A 24448-nucleotide genomic window follows, 5' to 3' on the forward strand; every position below is an offset into this window, starting at 1 on the left:
GGTCCACTATAACACTCGTCGACGACGCGAACTAATATGGACGCTACTCTGTACTAAAAATATCTTATTACTCTCTGGCCGGTGCGATTTGTATAAATTTTTAGTACAACACTTTTGCCAACATGTAATTGCCATCGCGCTTGTCATCGGATACATAAAAACTGGTGTATACAAAGATTTAAAAATTCTTGGTAAACATCTACAGCATTTCCAAGAAAACTGTTGTGGAATCGAGCACTTTAGGCAGCAAGCTTTCCGTTGTGCTGAAAAAAATTGGGTATTTAAAATTCAGTGTTCGGTCCCTTCAAGGTGGGACATAGCAAACTGCACCAGCAACAAAAGACAAGTTTCTCATTTTTAAAAAAATCGACACAGAGAATTGAAATTCCAGCAAAATGTGAGTCTGTGCATTAATTTTTTTATTGCACGCTGAACCACACATACAAGACAATCGTAGCTTGCTTCCAAAGCACTTGTTAATTTTGTCAGTTTTTGTCCATCTTTATTTGCAATTTTAGTGTGTGGCACACAAACACCATAGAGCAAGCCGCCCTGGCAAGTTAAAAAAACAAGTGGGGGCAAAAAAGGCGACCTGCGCAAGCATGCATAATATATATATATATACAAATCTTGATTTCATGCATAAGCTGTCTCTTCATCCCATCTCTGTAAACAGACAAAATACACACCCGATTTCTTTCATGCTGTCAAGGGGCTTGAGAGAACAAACGGGCCGTCTCACAGTGGCACAGAGACCATTCCTCCAATGTCTGCCATGCAATTTTAACCTTGAAAAAACTGACATACAAAAAATTGCAAACATGTCCAGGTACTAGCAAAAAAAAGTAAAGCGATCAACTTTCTCTAAGCCTCTATAGTGTCACAAAGGTGAAACACTGATAAAAACGTGTCCTAAATTTTCCAGTAGGAGCAACTTGGGAACATACAAATATTCCGCCTTCTCTTCTTAGTTTTGCTTTATGTATATTTACATATATAAGAGGAAAATTCATTTCTTATGCCTAGAAAGTATATGCAATCAGCATTCACTTTCACAGTACAATCAGTGCAGCTAATTGCTTTTATCAAGCGCTAGTAAAAAGAGTTGCAAAACCATGTTCGATGATTTTTCTATGCCCGCCTCAAAAAAAAGTTCACAAAAGTGACATCTCAAAATCATGCCAAGGCTTCCCCATAATACATGCTTCTGCTTAACATAAATCCCAATCAACACTCATTGAAACCTGTCCCTAAGTCGATGCCCTTGCTGCTGAAATTCTTTGAGAGAGCTATGTACATTTGCGACTAAAAACAGCACCTGGTTGCATTACATGCTATGCCCAAAGCAAAGAGGCGCTAGCCGACAGACCACAAACGCGGAACGAGAGTCCTGTCTCCATCCCTATCATTCCATCAGAAATCCTTGCTCTAAAGCAGCAAGCCGATTATGACCCAAGTAGACACAGGAACAGCAAGAGCAGCAAAGATGACACTACTGTACCAGTACGCTCGAGTCACGGTTTAGACACCCTGGGTGCAACAAGGATAAACAGGCAAGAACGGCACAGTGACCGCGACACGTGCATTTACAATATGTACAATAACACCGCACGACTCGGTGTTTCAATGGCGCACGCATTCCAAGTGGGGTTGTGACGCAACGATTGTTAAGTACAGCGATCGACGGGGTGCAGTGTGAAGTGCTTGTGTCCTCCGTGTACAGTCCGTGTGCAGCAAAAGCTCAGCTTCCCTCGAAGACCAAAGAGTTAATAATTCAGCTCTTGTATTAAGTGTGCAGTTTCTCATTGTTATCTGCCTCCAGTGAAGAAAAAAAAAGGAAAACATTGGTGATGAGACAACATTACTGGCAAGTGTTCGAAGTGCTGGCATTTTTTTTGTGTTTGCGTGTGTGTGTGAGATTGGCCCCTGTTTCATCTTGAGTAGTTTGTTATTACATGTATACTACAACCCACATGAAACCGTGCATGTACAAAACACTGCCACTGAATACACGTGCACTTATTTACATGGCACTGAACACACGAACAGTGCGAACCGTGCTGCAAGTGAGAATGTGAGCTCCACACAGCGCCCCAACACACGCCATTCAGTGAACCGCCACCTCAAGCAAACCAGGTAACGTGAACTGAAGCTACGCCAGTAAAACAAGCCCCGTTTCAAGCACTGGCGAATGCAAAGTAAGCGCTGTTCTTAATTCCAATACAACAAAGCCTTCACAAACTGAAAGCACTGCACGGCACACTTTTTACTTGAATGAATAAACTGTTTCTAAACTAGCCCTTAAAAAAATATAGTAAAGGGATGCGCAACTATGCGCCAACACTGTGCCTTGCTCAATCTTTTCACCAAGGTGTACCACTGCCACAACAACACGAATGGGAAAGTTAAACACTTTCCTCAAAAAGGCTAATTACCACTGCAGCCGGTTTCAGTCTGATGATTCAGTGGCTGTGTTCTGTAACCTGAGAGCAACCTGCACCTTTATTTTATCTTAAAATATAATAGCGTTGCTTTTGCATTCACCTTTGAATCTTTCTGTTCTCATTTGGTGCCAGTAGTACAAGCAGTTATAACAGTTTTTTCCAGTCATTCTTTCTTTCAGATTATCTTAAAATGCTAACACCAATTTGGTGAGCGCATAGCACGTGCCCAAATGCAATGCCTTGTCATATTTGTGGGCTCTACAACAGTAAAAAACATATTACGGACTGAAAAAAAAATGAAAAAAAAAAAATGCTAGGATCCAAGAGCACACAGTCGTGCTACACCAAGACAGCAGTGTTATGGTACAGCTGACATTATTTAAACAAAGCAAAGCACCCAAACAAAAGGTCACAAAAATTTAGATAAACAGGAAAATATGCAAGCTAGTGACATCACCAATTACAGCAACTTGTGGTCCGATGTGCGAAAGTGCCTTACCCGGCTGCTTCACCAATAAGCACACTCACTAAGCCCAGACTACAATAGTAACATGGTGCAAAATAATAATAACGACAAAAGATCTGCACACTTTCAGACATTGCCATTAGGAGCAGAATGCTCACGAAGGCAGTACACACTTCTGGCTCACGAAAATCTCCACAAATGTGAAGGATACTTGTGTGTTGAGCAAACTGCATTTCGAAAATTTTTACAGAAAATTTTTAAGAGGTTCACCATGGTGCTAGTGATGATGTGACAATCTGAGGCAATGTTTCGCATACAAGTGTCAAATTGTACAGTCAGCCACAGATGAAGTGGCTGACTGTGCTACCATCCTCTTCAGACTTAGGTAACAAAAACCGATGTCCACGTGATAGCAAGCCATACATGCTGGCTTTTCTATGTGCCTCTCCATGACTGCTGATCTCGAGTTATAACACCTTTCTTTCCCTTTCACAATTACTGCCCCGCATGCCTCGTAAGATTGCAACAAAATCACGTGGTTGGCAATGACGCGAACACTGTGTCCCGTCACAGACCCAGCAATGCTTGTCAGAACAACAGGCCACTTGTGTCAGGGATATAAAACATATAATAGCAGCAGCAATAATAATAATAATCATAATAATAATAATAACTATAACAGTAACAGAAGAGAGCTGGTCAAGTGAAATTGCAACCACCAGGGAGCTGGCAGGAAAACAAGAAACTGTAGCTGGGACCCGCATCAGTTGGGCACCGGTGATGGACTGTGGCTCTGCGGAGCTGGAATGGCATGGTGCTCTGGAACACCCAGACACAAGAAAAATGGGCTGAGGTAATGAGGCAACAACAGCAGATACCAGTAACACTTTACACAACATGCCATACGCTCATTCATGTTGAGTGAACTCGAAATGGCTGTCTGAGCCAGCTCAGTCATAGCTTTGAAACAAGAATGGCATGAATGGTTTGACTGGGACTGAGGATGGAACTGGAGAGGACATGTGTCTGTTCCTTCCTCAGTCCTGGCCAGGTTCTTCATGCTGCTCGTTTCATACGGGCACCTTCTCTACTTTCTGCCATCGCCAGCTATGTTTCCCTTATTTCCAGCACTCTTAACTAGAGATGGGAGAGGAAGAGGCCTATGTCCTGCAGTGGACGTAGCTAGGGTGATAATGATGATGTTAACCGGAAAGCTGTTGTCATTTTGGTTTAGGCTCACTGAATTCCAGTTTCAGTTTATTACCTCAAATCATGTAACACAGTAGTACATGTTACAGAAGGAGGTCCCATAGTTAGCACTGACAGAGGGGCCTCCTACTAGGAAATACATGAAGAATCGTGCAATTATTTGGCAGCTGGGATAATGAAAAATATTAGCTACAAAAAAAAAAAGCTGAGTACGTGATACAGAAAAAATTGTGTAACGATACAACGCATATTATCACAGTACAGTAGTATTATGCAAATGAAGGGACCAAATACAAATTATAAATAACAAACAATGATAGACAAAAACGAAGAGTGGATACATAATAAAAAAAAGAAATGTGGAGAGAAATTATAAATGAATTTGTACATTGTTCGCATTCACGTTGCAAGCATCACAGACACCAACCGAAAAGCAAAGAGCAGTTTCAAATGCAGGCGACAGAGTCTCACCTCGGAAGGAGAAAGAGCCCTGCTCGCCGGCCGAACTGGACACGGTGGCCGGCCGTGGGCGGGGGTGGTGGTGCTGCATGGGTGAGGAGCCACTGTCGCTGTCCAGCAGCGCAGCGGCCAACGTTGACCCCAGCTGAGGCGAGCCCCCCTCCGATCCGGACGGGCCAGCTGCGCCAAAGTCACGGGAGAGCACCAAAATCAGAAGAACAATCTTTATTTGGTCGGCAGTGCAGTCAGTGAACACGCAGGAGGAACTAGCAAGAACTTTCAATGTCAGCTGAAAACTGATTCAAAATGCTATAGCTGCAAAGGAGGTAATTTGCCACGCGCGTACACGTGTGCACATTTGTGCATGTGCATACATTCATGCATGTGCGTACATTCGTGCATGTGTGCACGTGCATGTGAGAGAGAGGATTATAAGCCAGTCTCATCAAGCCAAGTACAGCTGACGGTTCAATAGAAAGGAGACCGCATGTAAAAATAAGGAGGCAATGGATACGTTGAAATTTGAGGGGCAACACTTCAGAAATGCGCGCGACACCGCCGGGCGCAGCCAAGTCTCCGGAACATTAATGCATGCAGCGTCTCGCGCAGCAGCGGCCGCCTCACCACCGCTTTGTTTTGCACTGCTCAGTCCTGCCCCTGTTCACCGTTCTTTACTTATTTTTCAGAGCCTTCTTTTTCTCAATGAGCAGAGCTTCTTTCCACATGCATAGTCTTTCTACTTTGCAACCTCCCTTACGCCGCGCAGCCCCCAAGATTGTCAGAGAAGTTGGCTACTCCTCGCAACTTGAGAGCCCGGTGGTAAAGGTAGCTGTAGCTAGCGTGAAGGGCAACAGAAAAAAAATCTCCATTATATTTGTATCATGGTTCCGAATATAACATGGGACACAGTCCGAAACAGATGAACTGAGGGAAAAAATTAGAATTATATCTGTCTAATACAGTATTTCTAGAAATGAGTGTGCACTGCTTGGAGTGAAAAATTATTTAGCGGCAAAATAATCTGGAAATGGTGCACTATCAAGCAGACAGCCTGGAAAAGGATTCCAGAAAACTCTGAAGGATGACTGCATGATTATGCTGGAACACATCAGGCATGGAGCACATAACAAGCAACAATGTGAAAAGGAGGAATGAACACGCAACACAACAAAGCGCAATGAATGCAATACTGATGTACATCTGCCAGAGCCCTCCTGGTCCTTGTTGTTTGCTTAGTTTGTGTCTTTCTCCCATCTACATGCACACAAATGAGCTTTGCTGAGCAAGTTTCATTGCTTCACCTAATGTGCAGTGCGCTGCTTATGATACTGGCACAAACAACATGCTACGTGTGGTGACACTGCTCTGCATTTGGTATACATCATCTTCAACCACCCATTTATTGCTCTGAGTCATCTTTGTTCCTCCTCCATTTTCCCCTCCCTCCCCTCAATCAGCTGAAACTGCCATGTATGGCAAGTATACTTATTCTGAGGATGCCATCAACAAAGCATAGCATAGTTCACTGAAAGGTGAAACAGTCAAACGCCTGGCTTGCTAAAGCTAACCCTGCAGCATTAACACCGAAGATCACATTAGGTATCACCGATCATTCTTCCTCAACGTTTCTTTCAAAGCTTTCCACTCTCATCCTTCAACCTAGTCCAGGAACAACACTGCTCTCTTCCCATTAAACTTTGTAAATATTGGCTATGGCTTTGAGGAACGTGGACAACAGCAGTTATCTGTGCCAAAGGAATGCACTCACTGTAAAAGCACAACCCATCTCAAGCTTATGTCAGCGTGTGTCACACCTTTCGGTCACCTTTCCTGACACACCGCATGCACCAACATGCTATGCTTTCCAAAATGCATGCTGGAAAGCATAGAACGATGAAGAGGAGGGCTCCATGGCTCAGCCTAGTGTAATGCAGCAGGACGCCCTTACCCGATCGACGGAGCACCAGGGGGCTCTTGGCAGGTGCCGGGGCCATGACCTTGGCAGCAAAATCTTCAAACGTGGTGAGTTCCTTGTAGTTTTGCACAATTGTCTCCAGCGCTTGCGCGCGCTGCTCGTAGCTGAAGAGTACGTCAGGAAAATAAAAGTGCAGATTTCAACTCTTCCTGCAGGAAAAGCTCAGCGTGCGCTTCCAACACACAAGACGAGAAGATTCGAACACCATTACATCACATTAAAGCTGGCTTTGGTGGCCACTCAAGGAATAGCTTGTACACTGAAATGATGGCCTTGCACACGAGGTCCCCTGGCTCTTCGCGTTACCTCAAAGAAGCTGAAAATAATGTTAAAAATCAACTACAGTGTGAACTTCCACTGACCGTTTATAGGATGTCTTGCAAATAAACTCTGCTTCCTGAAGCGGCATGTCTTAAGGCTTGCAGTTATGCATTGCTTTTCTGACTTTCGTTCACTTCTATTCACAGCATTGTGACAGACAACTATACATACACGACAACCTTCTAAAGGTTTTGTTTGCATTAGATCTGTGTGCAGACCCAATTTTTACACTTTTACTTTCCTTCGTAAACACGAGCTGCAAAAAGAATGGGTGACAGCGATGTCGCATGCTTGCTGAAGATATGCGCTGTTAATATAAAACCAGATGAAACTGCGTAAAATGTAAGAAAAAATCAGCATTACTTGTGGCATCCAAAACCAAGAGAAAAATTATGAAAGGAAGGATACTATGTGCGGAACATGGGCTTGAGCGAATTGATAGCCCTCCCAGCATTGATGGCTGTTGCTCGCACCAGCCGAGGTAGAACCAGGTGGTCCACGATGGCACCATCAAACAACGGGCCAAAGAATGGCACCTGAGGATGGATGCAAGTGGATGGTGCATTGAAACTGGAACAAGCCCAAGCTTAGAGGAGAGTCTGGTGGTGGCAGACTCTCCTCTATGTTACAATCCCAACTAGACTTCCATTGAGAATGTTCACTTCAAGCTCAAACATCAATGCAATGATATCTAACAAGTGCAAGCTAGCCCTTTTATTTCATGCAAGCACTGGGACCTTTCAGTGAAGCCTATATATCTGATGTAAACTTCAAATATTATACTCAACCCGTTTTCCAGAAAGACCTCTGCAGAAAGCTGCTGTGTCAGCCCAAGTTTTCTTTTAAACTCAATTTTATTAATTTTTGCTTCCGTCAGGATTTTTCGCTCATGGCTTTTCTGTGTGACGGGAACCTTAAGGGGGGAGCTGGTCGTAAAAAAAAAATGTTTGTTAATGAACTCACCATTATGAAATCTTAAAACAACTTGTATTTTTCCTGCGCTGATTCCAAATATGTAATTTTATTTTATGCAGAACAAGTCCTTGTGTACTTATATAAATTATGTAACTTTTTGTCAAGAGCTTTCAAGAAATTTTGCTGCAGGGAACTTGCTAGAATGCATGCCAGTGGCTTCTCTTGACATCAAGCTATGCAATGATGGTAAAATGATGGTAAAATTTATAAACTTCCTATCCTAGAAGTTGAGTTAGAGGGTTTTGAATGTGCCACTTCACAAATGGGCAGAAATATTTGTATTCCAGTTTCTGAAATAACAACTTTAGAATGCTGTAACTCAACTTCAAGGACAGGCAGGATGATAATTTTGCCCTTACTGCACAGCTTGATATCAAGAGACACCAATGGCATGTAATTAGCAAATTCCCCACAGCAGAATTTCTTCAAACCTCTCGGTAAAAAGTTACACAACTGTGATGTTTATTGTTCACTTGGGGGCACCACTGTATGGGTAAATAAAAAGCATGCATGACTGGGCTGGTCAGTGCATTGTATGGCCCTTACTAGCATGTTCTTTACTCTCAGCCGGGAAATGTTCCCGGTCCAGATTATTACAACAACATATTACACAAGTATACAAGGACGCGTTGTACATAAAATTAAACGAATATCTGGAATCAGTATGCAAAAATATGTTTCCTGAAGATTTCATAACTGTGATTCAGTTGATAAAAATTTTGTTCTAGGGCCCTTTTCCCCCTTAGCATTACCGCGTTAATAAAGGAATACTGCTTGTCATAGGAATGTTGAAAGTTCGGCTGAGTAAAGTTTGTAGCTTCTGACATAACTGACACGTCAGGCTATAGGTTCCACACATCACAGCCAAATGATGATTTGGAGGGAAAAGAACAAGAAAAAGCAAACAACCTTTTTTTGAGCTCTGCAAATCTTATGGACACTAGAAGACCAAATCACACTCATTTACGCTTAAAAGCCAGGGTGCTTTTTTAGCCCGAACATCGCATGCAAATCAAGACGGCCCAGCAAAATGCTTCATGAGGACCAACGGGAACAACTGACAAGGAATTGCCCACCTCTGGCTTGGGGTTGATTTGGACGCGATAGAGCCAGTTGCCCAGGGGGTAGATAACGATGAGGACGTCGCAGAACTCGGTTGGGATGATGCCACGCCTGTAGTCCCGCGTGTGCTCCGACCACACAATGTGCACTTCATCGTTACCCAGGTGACGTAGCTGCACCATGACACCAGCGTTAACAGGTGAAGCCGATGGCAACAGAACAGGCAATTTCATTTTTGAACGCTAGTAATTAAGACAACTGGAGATGCTGCAGTGCGAGGCCTAATTCGAAGCTTGCTAATTTTTCAAAAGCAGGCGATAGCAGCACTTATGATTACGGTACACTCCAGCAGCCAAACTATGCCTCTCTACACGTCAATTTTTCGGACCCACCAGCCACAACTTTTCTTCACAACTGACAGCACTAGAAATGAAATTCTTAGTTCTGCTTTAATAATTGCTCCAGTCTGACTAAACTTGCTTTTATAAATAAGCAAACTGCCGGTTCAGTCTACTTTGTAGTAAGAAAGAAAAAGGAGGCAAAGCTCTGTGGAGCACCTTTTTCGTGACGGAGTCCTTCTCAATGGCAGGAATTCGGGTGGACACGTGGAAGAGCACCTCCATGAACGAAGTGGCATAGTATGGCGCTGTGCTGCCCGTGCTCTTGTTGGTTTCGAGGCCACCATTGTAACCCGTGTGCAACTCCAGATCCACCTGACAAAACGAGCCACACATCATAAGTCAGTGGATCAAGCTGATGCTGCCAAAGTGACAAAATATACTGAACTCATTTTCGTTGCAACAGTTCTAAATGTAAACAATGCCTCAAGTTTGCCGTCAACTAAAAGCAAAGCATTCACCCTTCCAACCTGAAAACTCTATACACTGCTAAAAGCACAGTGAAAACGACATGCTTAAATAGAGAAGAAAAGAATTCAGACAAAGTTTCACACACGCACACACAAAAAACAACCCTAGTTCAAGTTGGAGAAAAAGCGCAGTGACAACTTATCAAGGAATGTTGATTTAATGAGTGTGTTCGCTGAGAGCAAAGACAGCTAAAAATCGAGAGCTAAATTTTGACATGCAACACCAAAGCAGCACCTCTCACCTCCCAGCCGAGGCCTGCGACAAACTCTTCAAAGGCACGGCTTCCACTGCTGTTCATAAATATGGAGTTCTTGTCCTCTTGGCCCTCCGCCACGTAGATCACAGCTATTTTGTGCGTCTCACGGCTGCAATGACAGTGACACAGCCACGTCAGGATGCACAAGCTACGTAGCAATGAGCCCACAAATGCTCAATAACAACCGAGAACTGCACACCTCACGAGAAACATTCATGCAGAGCAAAAGAATAACACTGACACAGTACACGCTGTGAAATGAAAGTGTTTATACAGTAAAATCGCGGTTACATGATCATGACTGATACGAATTTTGGTATGATAGAAATCTGTATGATTCCCTCGCCAAAGTACATTGTGTACAATAGGAAGAAATTCGGATGCTTCGAATGCTCTCCAGCACCAGTACGGATGATGCGAACGCGGAAGCCGAGACCGCACCTGCAAGCTCTAAGTGCTGCCTTCATATCGTAAATGCTGCAATTGCCAGTTAAGCAGTATGCACTGCAGTCACTGAGCAGCAGCACACTTGTCACAAGGTCGTCCTTCAGGTACCTATCACAGTGCACAGTCCTGACTAAGCACACTGAGTAGTCCCTCCCAACCTGTCCTGCGAAGTATGTGCCATCATGTTTGTATGACAATATGCTATTGCCCAATGTGATTAACTGTTACACTAAACTGTTCTCACTTACCCTTTGATGCCAAGGCTGTTAACGTAATACTAAATGCAGCAAAACAATGGCAATAAATGTGAAGACACTAAATACTAACATCAAGCTTTGTGCCCAGGTAGCAGAAATAGCAACAGCCAGAAGAAAACAAGATGAGGTAAGCAGACAGCTCTCTTTCCTCTCCTCATGAAACAAATTTTCTCCGTGTATTTCTGTACCTAACCCTGCATTCTTGGCTCTGCAGGAGGTGCAAGTACTATAAGCAAGTAAATAAATAAATAAATAAATGGTGCTGCACCAGATTTGGTTGTCAAGGTTCCGCAGCTCTCGCAGCAGCTTCTCGTTCTTCTTCACGAGGTCAAACTTTGGCCTGCAGCAAGGAAGCACATGCATCCAGTTGCAACAATAAAAAATATAGGATGTGAAACATAAAAACATAACAAAAAGACAAAACATAAGAAAAGAGACCTTAAGAAAAGACAAAGCCTAATGTAAGACTTTTTTACCCATGCACAAGGACCAAAGTGCTTTTGCAAGCTGGCAGATGAGGCTAAATAGTTCCAGAGATGAGCGCGAAAGTTAACCTTTACAAGAAAAAGGAAATATTTCAAGCATCGGGCACGCCAATCTTAAGTACACAGGTATTATAGGTTAGGATTCCATCGACCAGCACACAAGCTTCCTGAGAGAAACAAACGATAAAAAATCAAGAACTGTTGATCGCTGTTTTGGGTTGGAAACTGCTGCCAACCAATGCCGACTAGCACCAAACTGCCATCAACTGCCGCCACAGAAATTGAGTGCTGTCTCCTCCGCAACCCCGGAGAGCTGACAGACACGATGCCATGCAACATTACAGCAAACACAGGACTAGCATTAAAGAAGATTGTAAATGGCAGAGTTTTACCTCCCGAAGCAACTCATGGGCTATGAGGGATGCCATAATGGTTCATTCAGATCACCTAGGGTTCTTTTAACACGTCTTGACATCTCACAATGCACAGGCACCTTTAAAGAATTAAAGATAACTTTGATTCATTAATGCTAACCGGATCTTTCCTGTAACGTTGCATGACAACACGTCTGTCTGCTCTCCAGAGGTTGGAGACGAGACTGCAGACAACAATTTCCGTGGTGGCAGTTTGGTGCTAGTTGGCAATGATTGGCGGCAGTTGCCAACCTAAAGAAGCCATCAATAATGGCTAGCTTGTGCATCGGCACTGAAGCCCACCCTTCAACAAGAACACTGGTCACCTTAAACAGAATCATTTCACGAATGCTAATTGTTCTGCAAGGTAATGGGCAACAGTAAATTTCAACAACCCAAAAGCAGAAAAGAAAGGAAGGGAGGCTTGAGAGTGGAGAATAAGCTTTTGCATGCTGCAAGAAAAGGGCAGGAATGGCAGGTATGATCAGAGAGGTAGGGAGGGTGTACTGAATTAGAAGAGGAGGAAGCTGTCAAAGAGATGGGTTAATGTGAGAACATGCAGCAGCTTAAAAGCAGCATTAAACTAGCAAGATGATGGAACCATGTTTGCCAGAAAAAGTCAGGACAGAACAGGGATATGGAACACAGTATGCTGGAAGGGAAAAATGGGAGCCCTGTTGGGGACACTAAGAAAAGTGACGACATACAGTGACATGACAGGAGCCTAAAACAATGTGGGGCACAGACAGGACCAGATGGTCTAAATTGATGTCAACTTTTCTGGAAAAAGAAATTGGGTTCATTACGCAAGTAAATACAGTAAATCAAAAGAAAATGAGTAGAAATTACACGTTTAAAAAAAAATCAACGAGAACACCAACTAAAATCATACAAGTACACCGACGAGTCGAATATATCCATGACTGAGCTGCTGACCTCTTTTCCCATGAGAAGAAGTTGAAGTTTTCCAGAAGCAGCCGTGAGTACTGGAACGGTGACAGTGGCTCGGTTGGGTTGGGCGGCGTAGAGGCCCTTGCCAGCATCCTGTAATGAGATAGACAATCACATTTGCATCGCTTATGAGAGACTCTCTCAACATATCCTACACCTCTAACCTTATGTCTCCGCCAAGCTTCCAATCGCTTTTAGCTAACTTCCACTGCAGATTCATTCACATGACCATTGTTATCTCCAAACCCTAGGTATGGCTTCTAGCAACCATACCGTAGGGTCTCAGGGAGAGTGACCGTGTCTGCAGACATCCAGATGGGTGCCATCACATTCGAAGTAGGTTACACGGTGCCACCTGGTGGTCGCGCATTGCACTACTGGCAAGTGGCCCACTCACTCTGGACTGTAGGCGCCCTGTGCTGTGTGCTGGCCCTCTTGGGCATGCTGGTTGAGTAGCAGGTGGACGGTCTCGGCCTCACGGATGCCCGCAACTTCGTCGGTCGCCTTGGGGGCCGAGTTGAGCCGCTGGCAGGGCAGCTGCACACACTCGGGGCTCGTGTGGCCTATGTACTGCAGCAGCTGCGGGCATGAAAGCACACAGACCCTGTGTAACACCCACAACCACACGATCCTCGTTTCTTTTCTGGCATTTGTGAAAACGTACAGCCATTGAATAATGGCCAACTGTTCCAGAAGCTGAGTTAACTCTTTCCCTACCGCGCCCATTGAGCATTGTTAGCCCGCTAACGATAATTTCATGCCCCGATTTCAAAACCTTCTATGTTGCTAATGACCACGCTGCAGATATAGTTTGTAGGCCAGGAACCAAAGTTTTTTTTCCCATGTAGTTTTCTTTTGTCTCGCGAGGGGGCACTTTTTAACGTGCTGTGAAGAAATGAAGACGCGGACCGGCGCTCATTGCCCGCCATGTTGCTCGCAGATGACGCCTTCGCCGCTCGACTTCAGAGCCTTCCGAGTTGCTTACAGGCACGATGCGCATCTGGCTTATAGCCGGAGAACTGAAGTTTTGTTTCCGATGCAGTTTCTTTTTGCCCCTACAAAACGGCATTTTTTGAAACCACTCCGAAGATGCGGTACCATCGAAGTCGCTTGGTAGCCTCAGCATGCGCGGCATGCGCTCTAAGACATAGCATATCTCAGGACTCCGTTTCGTCTGCGAATGATTTAATCGACGTCCTGTGCAACAACGAGCCTGAAAATGTTGCAAGGCGCTGAAGATGATTCAGTGTTCACATCGGTGATGATGGAAACCAGCCTGAAACACAGGCGGCCGCGCTCCTATGCACAACGATAGGGTTTCCAGTTATTCTTTTGTGGCAACAATACTATTCAAGATAGAAATGATTTTTTTTTTTTGCAGAGATGCCAATAGACAAACAAACATTTTGCATATTTCAGAAAATTTGTAACATGTTTTTTCTTTTAAAATACAAGCGTGTTTTTGCAAGTTTTGTTGAATTTTTTTCTAAAGTCTCGTTTTTAGCAAATAATTTTTTTTTGTTGCAACATGCAATTTGTTGTTTAAAAGTATATTAATGGAAAGCACCTTTATTCAGCTCTGCTTTTAGGTATTGCAATCAATACTGAATGCAGTAGTTTTTACAGAAAAAAAAATGTACTGAAACCTTCAGAAAATGGTCATTTTCTCCATGGTAGGGAAAGAGTTAATCGAATATAAAATCTGCACCACTATAGACATCACTGCGCAACTGCAAAATGCCAACAGCGCCAGATGGCATCAGCAAATAGCCAGCAAAGTGCCTGTGAGGTGTGGACAATACAGTGGGAAGCTTAAAGACGCACATATGTGGCATTCCACTCTCTTCCGGCCACCCCTAGACAACACAGTTCTGAAAAAGCAAAAAGATGAAGGAGTGCTCATGTAAAGCGACGCATGTTTCAGCATCACTTGTACGTCTAAGAAAATGAGAAAAAAGGAGCCATAAATGGGACCCACCAGTTGCATTAATGGGCCCCCATAGTGACCAATGAATCATGTGACCCTGCAATGTGACAACGTTATCTCATGTGGATGAACCTGTCGCAGCGGCCCAACAGCTTTGGCATGTGGCTGCGGATGCCAAGGTCGTGGGTTCAATCCCAGTTGCAGCGGCCATATTGCAATGAAGGCGAAATACAAAAATGTCCACGTGCTGTGGGACATCAGTGCAGGTTAAAGAACACCAGGTAGCTCTAGAGCCCTCCACTGTGACATCCCTCATAGCCCATGTGTCGCTACAAGTTAGTTTTTTTCCTGATATGGATGATGCAGAACACACTCCTAGTGGCACTTACATCATCGAGATTATCATAGTTGTCCTGGGTGTTCTCCAGCAGTGGCAGCTGGTCAGGCGGCCGATGCAGGGGGCTCCGCCGGCCCGATTCCCGAGCTGCTGCATCAGCCTGGCAGCGCTGCTGCTCCATGTGGTCGAGGAGTCGACCCCGATGCGTTGTGTAGTGAAGGCATGGGTCAGGGACAGGGCCTGTGCAATGCGGAAGATGGGGTAACTGGTAATTTGTAACTGCAGTAGAGTGGTGCACTCTCAACTTGACCTTGCCAGAACCTGGGTGCAGGCTGGTAATGAAGCTTTGATGACAAGTACCATTTGCTCCTTATCAGCTTGCCTGATATCTCATAGATGCCTGGGAACACAGACAGGCTTTTTAGTGCAATAGCACCTAAGCCTGCACTCAGCACTTTAGCCAATCTTTGACTGAAGCCAGCTCGATCATTTTGCCAAGCACGAAGCCTTCGTGGCTTTGGTGTAGTCACAAATTCTGGGGTTGTGGCCACCACCCCTCACTGTCACTGACGCCAAAACCAAGACAAGCTTTCCAAAGAGAAAAACCAAGCTTTGCTAACTGCACTAATTTCACTCAGCTATCAACTAAACAAATGTTACTCGGCAATCACAACAAAAGTATGGCACTCAGCAGACACAGGGGCTAATGGCTGTTCTATTTCATTTCTTCAATGCCTTCTCATCTGCTCTGCCTCTCCTACGCAGCTCTTCTTCACAGTCAATCTGCAGCAAACGACCAAGAACAACAAAGACGTCACAATGAGGACACACGCCTGTAAAAAAGCAATGAGGTATGGGAATGATAAGCAAGCATGTAAAAAATTCTCTCCAAGCACAACAAGGACACAACCAGATCCACGTCCAGATCACGCATCACTGGAGACACATGGCCAGGTGACATCTACTAGATCAGAGTTTCCACATCTATGTATTCTCAATCAATGAAGCCTTAACGAAATAACTGATCATTTTTCATGAGCAGGCAACACAGCAAGTCCTAGTTGTAGCAGTTGCAACTAAGGTTTCTCTTTATTGCATCATACAAACCTCGATATAATGAATACGGATATTAAACTCTTCGTACATTTTTGGCAAATGCATGCAATTTCTACTTCACATACCGAACGCGGTTGGCCATGAAACGGATATATCGAACTACCAATTGCCAAACTGTGCCCATTCGGTTGACAGGCGGCAGGCTCCGCCGCACTGCACATGTGACTGGTGGTGATGCGGCATGCATTCGCGCCAAGGTTTGTACTTTTATCTCACACTCGCCATCGGCACACCGCCGATGGCGAGTTTGAGATAAAAGTGCAAACCTTGGTTGCAGTCCGGCAATCAGCACGCGCTTGTGCCTCTGGCATCCGTCGGCAGCACTGTGGAAGCAGCAGCGCAGGTGGCTGTAAGCTTGCAGTAACAATCCTGCGCTCATGTCGGCTGTCGCGAAGGTGATGAAAACGGCGATAGCTTTCGCTCTGACGTACTGCTTTCCACACGACATAACTGCTATGCGGGGAAGCCACTGTAGCCGACACTTAACCTACGCTTGCGGTGCTGCGCGGGAAAGCCAACCTAACTGGCGCCCAGCTTTTCGCGGCCTTCGGAATAACGAGCGCCTTTGAAACGAGTTTCAGCTATAGCAAACTGTTTCACGATTTTTCACTTGTTCCCTATAACAAGGTTTCACTGTATTATCTCACTGTGCGAGGAGGGCGAAAATCTCACCAGGTGGATAAGAACCCGCCCGGCAACCCTGAGGGCCGTAGAGTGTCAGGCAGTCCCAGGAAAACTTGCCGCTCAGGTCGCGCACAATGGCCCGCACCTGCGCCTTGCCCGTGGTTAAGCCTACACTCGCTGCACCCCCTGAGGTCTCCTAGGCACAGAAAGGAAAAAGCATCACTTTAGTTATGTCTCCATGCTTTTAATGCGAAAGCACTACTTCCCTAGCAAAGCTGAAAAATCAGAGGTATGTGCGAAGCCTCAACCTTTGACAGAGTACCAGAGGCAGAAGTCTTGCAAAGCTGCTTCATCACCCTAGTGGGTGACATTGTTAAGTGTATATTGAAGAACAGCGAAAAAAAAATTTGTACTATACACGTAGTTTGGTTCCGATATAACATGAGGCGCTTTCTGGAGCAGATGTTTTAAGAAAAGCTCGCATGACATTCAAGCAAATGCATTAATATTGCTTTTGGCAGGTGCAAGTGTAACCATGTTTCTGCGTGTGACCATGCTGCTGTCAGAGTTTTAGCGCTGGATGCATTCACTTGGTTCAGCAGACGGGGAAGCAAGCAATGCAAGGTGTTGGCAGAACTTCATTCTATCATTACAATTGATGTCCCCAACCAAAATATAGAAAAAAGTGAATCTAGCTACTAACGCGTCATTGCGCAAAAATGCTAAAATCCATAACGTTTCATGGAATTGCAAAATCTCAGGAGTAGATAGAGTCTTTATTATGGTGTATTATGTCATTTTTATCTTTCCGTGGTCCATGTCTTTCACAGCAAAACCGGCATTTTCAATGCCGATGTGTTGTCCTTTGTTTCCCATCCCCCAACATCCCCCAACTATAGGATGCAAAAATATTGCTGAATGATGATGAAAACGTCACATAAAGGCAAGAAAAACTACAGCAAAGGCCAGATGCACAACTGCTATGTCCTACACAAAATGTTGCTCATCGATGCAAAACGCTTTGTAGGATACAACATTAGCAAAAGTAAGATATATATGCTAACAGGGAAAAAGGCAGCCAGTAATACCCACTAGTACATTAACTGCTGGAAATTGTCTCCAAGCATTCCACAGTGGTTTTGCAGCACGCCTGCCAATTTATAATTGCTACTTTGTCAAAATTATGTCTCTGCTCAAAGCCCCAGCAAAAGGTTTCAAAGCAGAGCTGACATTTCAAACTCAGAAACACATCCCATATTTCTTTATCCAACTCTCCACAACGAGACCTTCACACACCTCAGCGGGAATCTCAACAAGCGACACAATGGCCATGTTGTTGAGGACGAAAAGTTGAATGTTGGGTGCTGAGAAGACTTCCTTCGAGAGCTCACTGTCGCGCAGTGCGGGGACGTCGTCCTGTTCTGTCACCAGGCTGGTGAGTTGTGCTGCACCCAGACCCATTGGGAAGTGGCCAAGTTGATGAAGCAGGTGACTCAGGACCTGAAGGAAGGTAAGAGAAATGAATATAGACCTCATTCCTCATGATAGCTACACAATGGACTAAGACAGACAGTACACTGTAGTGGAGATGTACTTCAGGTTAGTTTAGAGTTCTCAAAATGAGTGATAAAATCTTTGCATGTGAGCGTTTTCGCTTTTCATTCCAATCTGAAGGGAAGACACTGCTTTTATAACCCAAAAAATGGCCAAAAATATAATTATTTTTAAAATTTTTGCATCTGCTTGTATACTCCTTTTTAAGCTGTCCCAAAGTTTCATTAGTGCTCTTGTTCCATTAATGCTAGTGGATTGGAGCCCAGGTAGTACTCTAAAAAATTGTTCCGTGAACCATGGCGACTATGCAATGCGAGGAAACACTCAAACAATGGTTTTCTGCAGAGATACCCATCTTGCAGAGTAGATACTTCACAACTGTTTTATCTATTTCGACTCCATTTGTTTCGTTGCACTGATAGGACCATAGTGCAGGTCAAGACATTCTTTGGTTTTAAAGTTTGTAAACTTTTAAATTTCCTGTACGAAATTTTCGTCTCACTCTAGATATATGAACAGCCGCTGCATCACAAAAATTCAAAACCAAAATTTGTGCTTTGCGAAAAAAAAAAAATTGCCCACATGTCTAGACCTGTAGCCTTCTGCCACATTTTCTGAACTCTGCAGCTTTTTCACAAGATTCACAGGAAAAATATATATTAGAAAGCAATTTTCTGGAGATTTAACAGTGAAATCTTGAGAGAGTAGTCATAAACTTATTTCTAATATGTTCAGAAAATTGCATGTAAATGCATAAAAAAAATTCTAATTTTCTGCCGAAAGCTGCACCCCCCCCCCCCCCCCCACACACCAAAATATAGCTGCTAAGGTTCGGGACTGACTTCTATTAACAACAAAATGCACAAACATAAAAGACATACACAGGAGACGAGGTTGACGGGACGAGTGCAGACTTGAGTCTGCGACTTCAAGAGGATTTTAAGGACTGCAAGAAGATGCATACAGATTCAGGCGAAAGGCTTTTTTAACCAATAAGTATACTCACAACACCTTCTGAAGCATCAGCCCATCTAGTATCCCAAGTTTCAATTTTGCAGTCCTCCATCTTTATGCTTTAGTATGGCTCTGATGGCTCGAAAACTGTGCTTTCCTTTCAGACGTGATTTTTCAACAAATTGTTTCTAAACAGCTGCGAAAACACTGCCTCTGAATATTTGTGCTCAAGAAGGATCGCTAACGAACCATTCTGGCTGCAAGCTTCATGTTGCCGCTTTTTCGGTCATTCTGGAGGATGGCGGGCGGCACAAAGCTTGCTATGGAACGGGCAATCTTGCCACCCCCCGTAGAATGACCCGAGTGTGGAGGCTTGGCTGGGATTTCACCCGGCTGGGCCTCGAGGTCGGCAAGGACGATGCTTGGGCACAGCGTCTGCAGCAGTGACAGGACGTCCGGACGCAGCAGTGGACTCTTGCCAGTCAGGATGTGATCCAACACCTGCGACAACGAGAATCGGGAGATGTTAACCAAGTTGAAAGTGGCAATACGAACAAATCACTTCATTCTGCCAACACCTCCCCAATATCACTGCCAGCCACACGGCTCACATCACAACGTGATTAGTCTGGATGCATCGTCGGTTGCTGCACATCACGTGCATCATCATCATCATCAGCCTGACTACGCCCACTGCAGGGCAAAGGCCTCTCCCATTGTCTCTCCAATTAACCCTGTCCTTCGCCAGCCGCGGCCACCATATTCCCGCAAATTTCTTAATCTCATCCGCCCACCTAATTTTCTGCCGCCCCCTGCTACGTTTGCCTTCTCTTGGAATCCACTCCGTTACCCTTAAGGACCAGCGGTTATCACGTGCATACTCTTCTTTAAGCGTTGCGTGCTTTTTAAAGTGTGCATACAAACTAATGGCTAGGTTCCAGCGACAGTAACCACTTGCACCAAAGGGCACATTGTCATCATCACCAGTGGCTGACGTAAAAGCGAGAGTTACTGGCATGATTGTTAAGTGCTCGTCTATGACAATGCCACCTCGCGAAGCAAAAGAGAACAATTTGTTTGCCTGTTTCCCATGAGATGTCACCAGTTATGGGTTTCTCACTCGCCTCACTGAATGTGGAGAGCATGCATGAAGGCTAACAAACAGGAGAGTAAAAGAAAGAATAATTGAAGAAGCCCTGATCTGCTGAAACCGACCAATTTGGCTGAAAATGAAATCAAGGAGGTGTCAATTCTGTAACGGAAAGCAGTGTAAAAACAGGAGGAGGGGAAGGAACAAGAATGAATAGCAGCGCTGACTAAACTGAAATTGTTTTCACAATGTGAAGGGGTTTACAGAAAATAATAAACCCAAACTTTTTAGGTTCCCCAGGGGGTGAGGATGTGCCAGTGAGAGCTGTAATCTAATCCCACCTCCTCAAGAGGGGCCCACATACAAGTCCGCAAGATCCACACACTCATCTGTATCATAATGCAAGAAGCAGAACATTCCTAGCAACTACCTTCCTCACTAAACAGACTACTTCGACCATATCCACTGATCATGGATGACCAGTGGGAAGTTTTCGGTCATGGCATACTGCCCCAGTGAACAGCTACATGCCTCGACTGATGACCTTTCTTTTGTTCCCTAACATGTGCTTTGTGCGCATGTGTTATTTTGTTGTTTCTACTGTAAAAATGACAATATTTTGATTTCATCATGCACTGCATTTGACATTATAAGCTCAGCTTTTTCCTAACCTGACAAAACACTTTCGTAATTTCTGTTCGCACTAGTATTGGGCCTCTGAAGAGGAGCCCGAAGCCTTGCTAGGGTGATCTACTGGCAGCTCTCCCTGCATGTTTCCAACATCATGCAGTGTGATCCGGACAAAGCTGTACTGTTCTGCACTGTGAACACTGGGAAGCCTTCCTACAAATCTACCACAGCAAAAGGAAGAGAACAGTTCTGGTTGCTCAGGTGGTCTCCATTAAAACAATGACAAGATGGAAATTTCCCAGGCATCTTGCCCTCCACTGGGGCTAAGATGCGAGAGCAAGGGCTGTACGAGGACAAAGGTCAAAGGTCAATTTGACTCTAGGACTCACATTCAAGGTGGAGAGGAGTGGAGAGCAGCCTTCCGACTGCGGAGTTGTCAAGGCACGCAGTGGGATGTTCATGCACCAGTCGGCCAGGCAGAAGAGAAGTGAGAGCACCAACTGAAACAGAACAGCAAGAACCATGTCCCACCCAGAACACTTTGCAATTTCAAGCAATAGACGATATGCGAAATTGCTTGGCGGTCTGGCAACACCGCGCCCACAACTTCCGGTTTCCATCTTGGCGCGGGCGAGCTCGTCGAGCTGGTGCATCGTTTGCTATGCATACTTTCTTCTTGCGAATGGAATTTCAACAGGCAAGCTTCAGCTGCTGCGTTGTTTTCACAGCTGATCTTTGACTAAATGTAGGTGCTTTCAATAAGCGCCAGCTTACTCCTACCGCGTCCTCAGCTTCGCTTGAAGTCTGGCGCTGATGATCGCAATAATCGGCACTCGAAAGTGGGTTGGAAAGTCGAACCGTGACCGTGTGCTGTTGTCGTTTTAATGCTCGCATTAAAGCACCAGTTCAAGCATCACGCATTATCATGGCTATTTTATTCCCAGGTGGACGTGAATTCATCTGGTAGGGTAGCGAGCGGTTATTTTGCGGTGAGTACACACGTGTGTTGACAAACTTCTGTGATATAGTGCGAACTTTCGTTCGCGCCGACGCCAGGAGCTTCGTGCATTGCAGTATAATCACACAAGACCCTCGACCAGCTGCGTAATTCGATTCCTTTACTGTAATGTGCAATGCGCATCTGCGGTTTTCAACGTCACCGTTTCAGAGCCCGGCGTCGGTTGATTTTCGCCGCATTTCGTTGAAACCGCGTCTTGCTTAAGACGCAGTTGAAGCGAGTATTGCGATGTTGTCAGTCGATATTACCAAGAGGAAAGTGGGCATATATAATTCAAAATGTAAGCAAAGACGCAGTTTTTTTTTTTTTTCAGATAAGCACTGAGCTACCGCGGCGTCTTGATTAGAGAAAGAGCGTACAGCTGTAGGTGCCTGCACGGACTCGATACGCAGGTCAAGTTGTGTGTGCAGGGGCGAAATTAGCATGTTCGGTTGCTTCCGAAACTTAATTAGCTTACTCCCAAACTTGGACAAATGGCTTTGTTGCGAAGCAAGCTGTTGAAGCTTGCCACAACGATAATAAAATCTGATGGCCTGAAGCGTTTTCAGAACACTGTTGCACGAACCTTCTAGCTTAGAAATGCGTCCCTCCTTCATAATAAAGTAGCTATATTATTCGCTTCTTTTTTTTTAGATTTTCGTCGCCGCAGATATGGAAGGTATAGGAATCCTCAAGAAATAAAGCATTCGCACCTCAGGTTTTATACGTAGGGTGTATTGCTTCACAAAGACTCCTTAACGCGCATAACATATGCGTATGGTCCAGAGAGTTTGCTCGCCCTTCTAAAACTAATTGAACGCGGGAAAAACTTAACTGAACACGTAGCAAACTAAGCAGTAATCGGCATATGGTTCTTCAAGTGAACTTATTTCGCCACGGCACGAGCGATTGGCCCGCTCAAAAAAATTACCTTCTCTATTACGTTGTTCAAGTATGCGTCTATATATATTCACGCCCGACCGGGGAGTTGATAAATGCACGAAATCGGCTTCTAATTTTGATCAGAGACAACAAAGGCTGTAGTCCTTATCTTAATTTAAACGCAAATCACCTCGAGAGATTTGTCAAAAATCAGCGCAGAAAGCGAAAGCTGCGCACTGATCCGCGTGCTGACACATGATACCTCGCATGGCGTTTTGTGTTACTAAAACGTTGGGACGGAGTAAAAAAATAGAAAAGCGAAAAGCTGGAACGCACCTAGTTCTGGCACGCATCGTAGTGTCTTTTCACAGTGGAGAGGGTAGCGCAACACTGCATCGGCATTTTACTTTTCAAACGAAGCGCAGCCGTTTTAACCCAACGCTGGGCAGCGGTTTCGTTTTCTGTACCGTGCCAACATGGAGGACTTAGTTCTCGGAGCGTCGAGAGATGGCGCTGCGCATTTCGCATATCGTCTATTCTACAACAGATTCCTTCAAGTTCACAACACTTACTTCTTGCAAATTGAAAAATTCAGGGGGGCACTTTGTTGACCTAAAGTTCGGTGAGGCGAAAGCCTTAAGCGCAGTGTTGCTGCTTGTGTCACTGATGCGTTGTTAAGATGTCAAGCTTCGCCTCTAAGAGTGAAACGCGACAGTGTCTTGCAATGCTGCCAGGGAATCCATAAAATGCCGTCGCCCCTTCTGTTCTACGCCTTGTTCCGTAAACTGGTTTTTGAGGAAAGGAAATGTATCTGTCTCTAAAACCTCAGTGGACACCTAAACCTCATGGTAACAGGAAGGGAGGAAGATGAGAGTGAAGACACCTTATTCACTAGAAGTGCCTTTGTTCATTGGAAGCCATCAAGCTGGCATGGCAGAGTGGTTAGCATGCTCATCTCACACTCCGGAGACCGGGGTTCGATTCCAGAACTCGACCAATTTCCTACACGTATTTTATTTATTTATCTGGCCCGACTAGAAAGGTTAATTGGGCTAATGGGGTATTTAAGCGATTGACTAAACTCAGTCCCACTTACTTGGAGCATCACTATACGATCTCTTTAATTGGTTGCATGGTTACTAGCCAAAGTACAATTGGCCCCGTTTGAAATTCGCGCACTGTGACGTCACGACTAATTGAAAAGCGTGAAATTTCTGTCAACAACTCCTGCTTACAACGATGAGGCATTAAAGGCTTCCGCCTTATAACGAGAAACAGCAATGCCACGAAAGGTGCACGAACTTCTGTGTCCCTAATACTCCTGCTTAGGAAGTGTTCCGATTGCAGCCTACTTTAAACAGTTCTGAACTGAACCTCACATGGCAAGTCTACATTAGACGAATTTACGTTCGAGCACTGACCAACAGGTCACAATAAACGAGATAAGTTTGGCTAAAGCAACTTCTGGCAACAAAAAATCGCAAGCCCAAAGCAGCCCAACAAAGTACCAATGACAACCACTGCACTTCTCAACAGCAGCTAAAAGCTTCCAAGAAATAAAATAATCACCTTTTTGTTCTCTTCTTTGACATCGGAATCATCAGTAGGGAGCAGGTTGTGAATGGTAGACGCTATCACCTAAGTGAAGAGAGAGAAAAGAACACATAGCTGACTTCATATAAGGGAAAGAGGGGAAGCCTAGTTTCTCCATAAAGCTAATAACTGCTCCCCAGAAGAGCGACTGGGTG

The 24448-nt window shown here is 44.6% G+C and overlaps 1 protein-coding gene across 3 annotated transcripts in view; it reads right to left on the bottom strand.

Moving 5' to 3' along the window:
- Nucleotides 1–385: 385 nt before the first annotated feature.
- LOC149332677 (ral GTPase-activating protein subunit alpha-1) overlaps nt 386–24448 on the bottom strand; it is a 73494-nt gene continuing 49431 nt past the window's right edge. For all 3 annotated transcript variants that reach the window (XM_089558258.1, XM_089558259.1, XM_089558257.1), the window contains 16 exons: nt 24270–24338; nt 21211–21321; nt 19351–19602; nt 17890–18093; nt 16642–16789; nt 14906–15093; nt 12987–13168; nt 12575–12682; nt 11009–11080; nt 10022–10145; nt 9469–9624; nt 8926–9084; nt 7283–7410; nt 6527–6657; nt 4591–4758; nt 386–3729 (listed from right to left, as the gene is read on the bottom strand). In XM_089558258.1, the coding sequence (XP_089414384.1) occupies nt 3674–3729; nt 4591–4758; nt 6527–6657; nt 7283–7410; nt 8926–9084; nt 9469–9624; nt 10022–10145; nt 11009–11080; nt 12575–12682; nt 12987–13168; nt 14906–15093; nt 16642–16789; nt 17890–18093; nt 19351–19602; nt 21211–21321; nt 24270–24338 (2256 nt within the window). In that variant the 3' untranslated portion in view covers nt 386–3673. The remainder of the gene's footprint in view (nt 3730–4590; nt 4759–6526; nt 6658–7282; nt 7411–8925; nt 9085–9468; nt 9625–10021; nt 10146–11008; nt 11081–12574; nt 12683–12986; nt 13169–14905; nt 15094–16641; nt 16790–17889; nt 18094–19350; nt 19603–21210; nt 21322–24269; nt 24339–24448) is intronic.

The sequence above is a fragment of the Amblyomma mixtum genome, chromosome 8 (genome assembly GCF_055824585.1).
Source record: "Amblyomma mixtum isolate Tamu chromosome 8, ASM5582458v1, whole genome shotgun sequence".
Classification (NCBI taxonomy): domain Eukaryota; kingdom Metazoa; phylum Arthropoda; class Arachnida; order Ixodida; family Ixodidae; genus Amblyomma; species Amblyomma mixtum.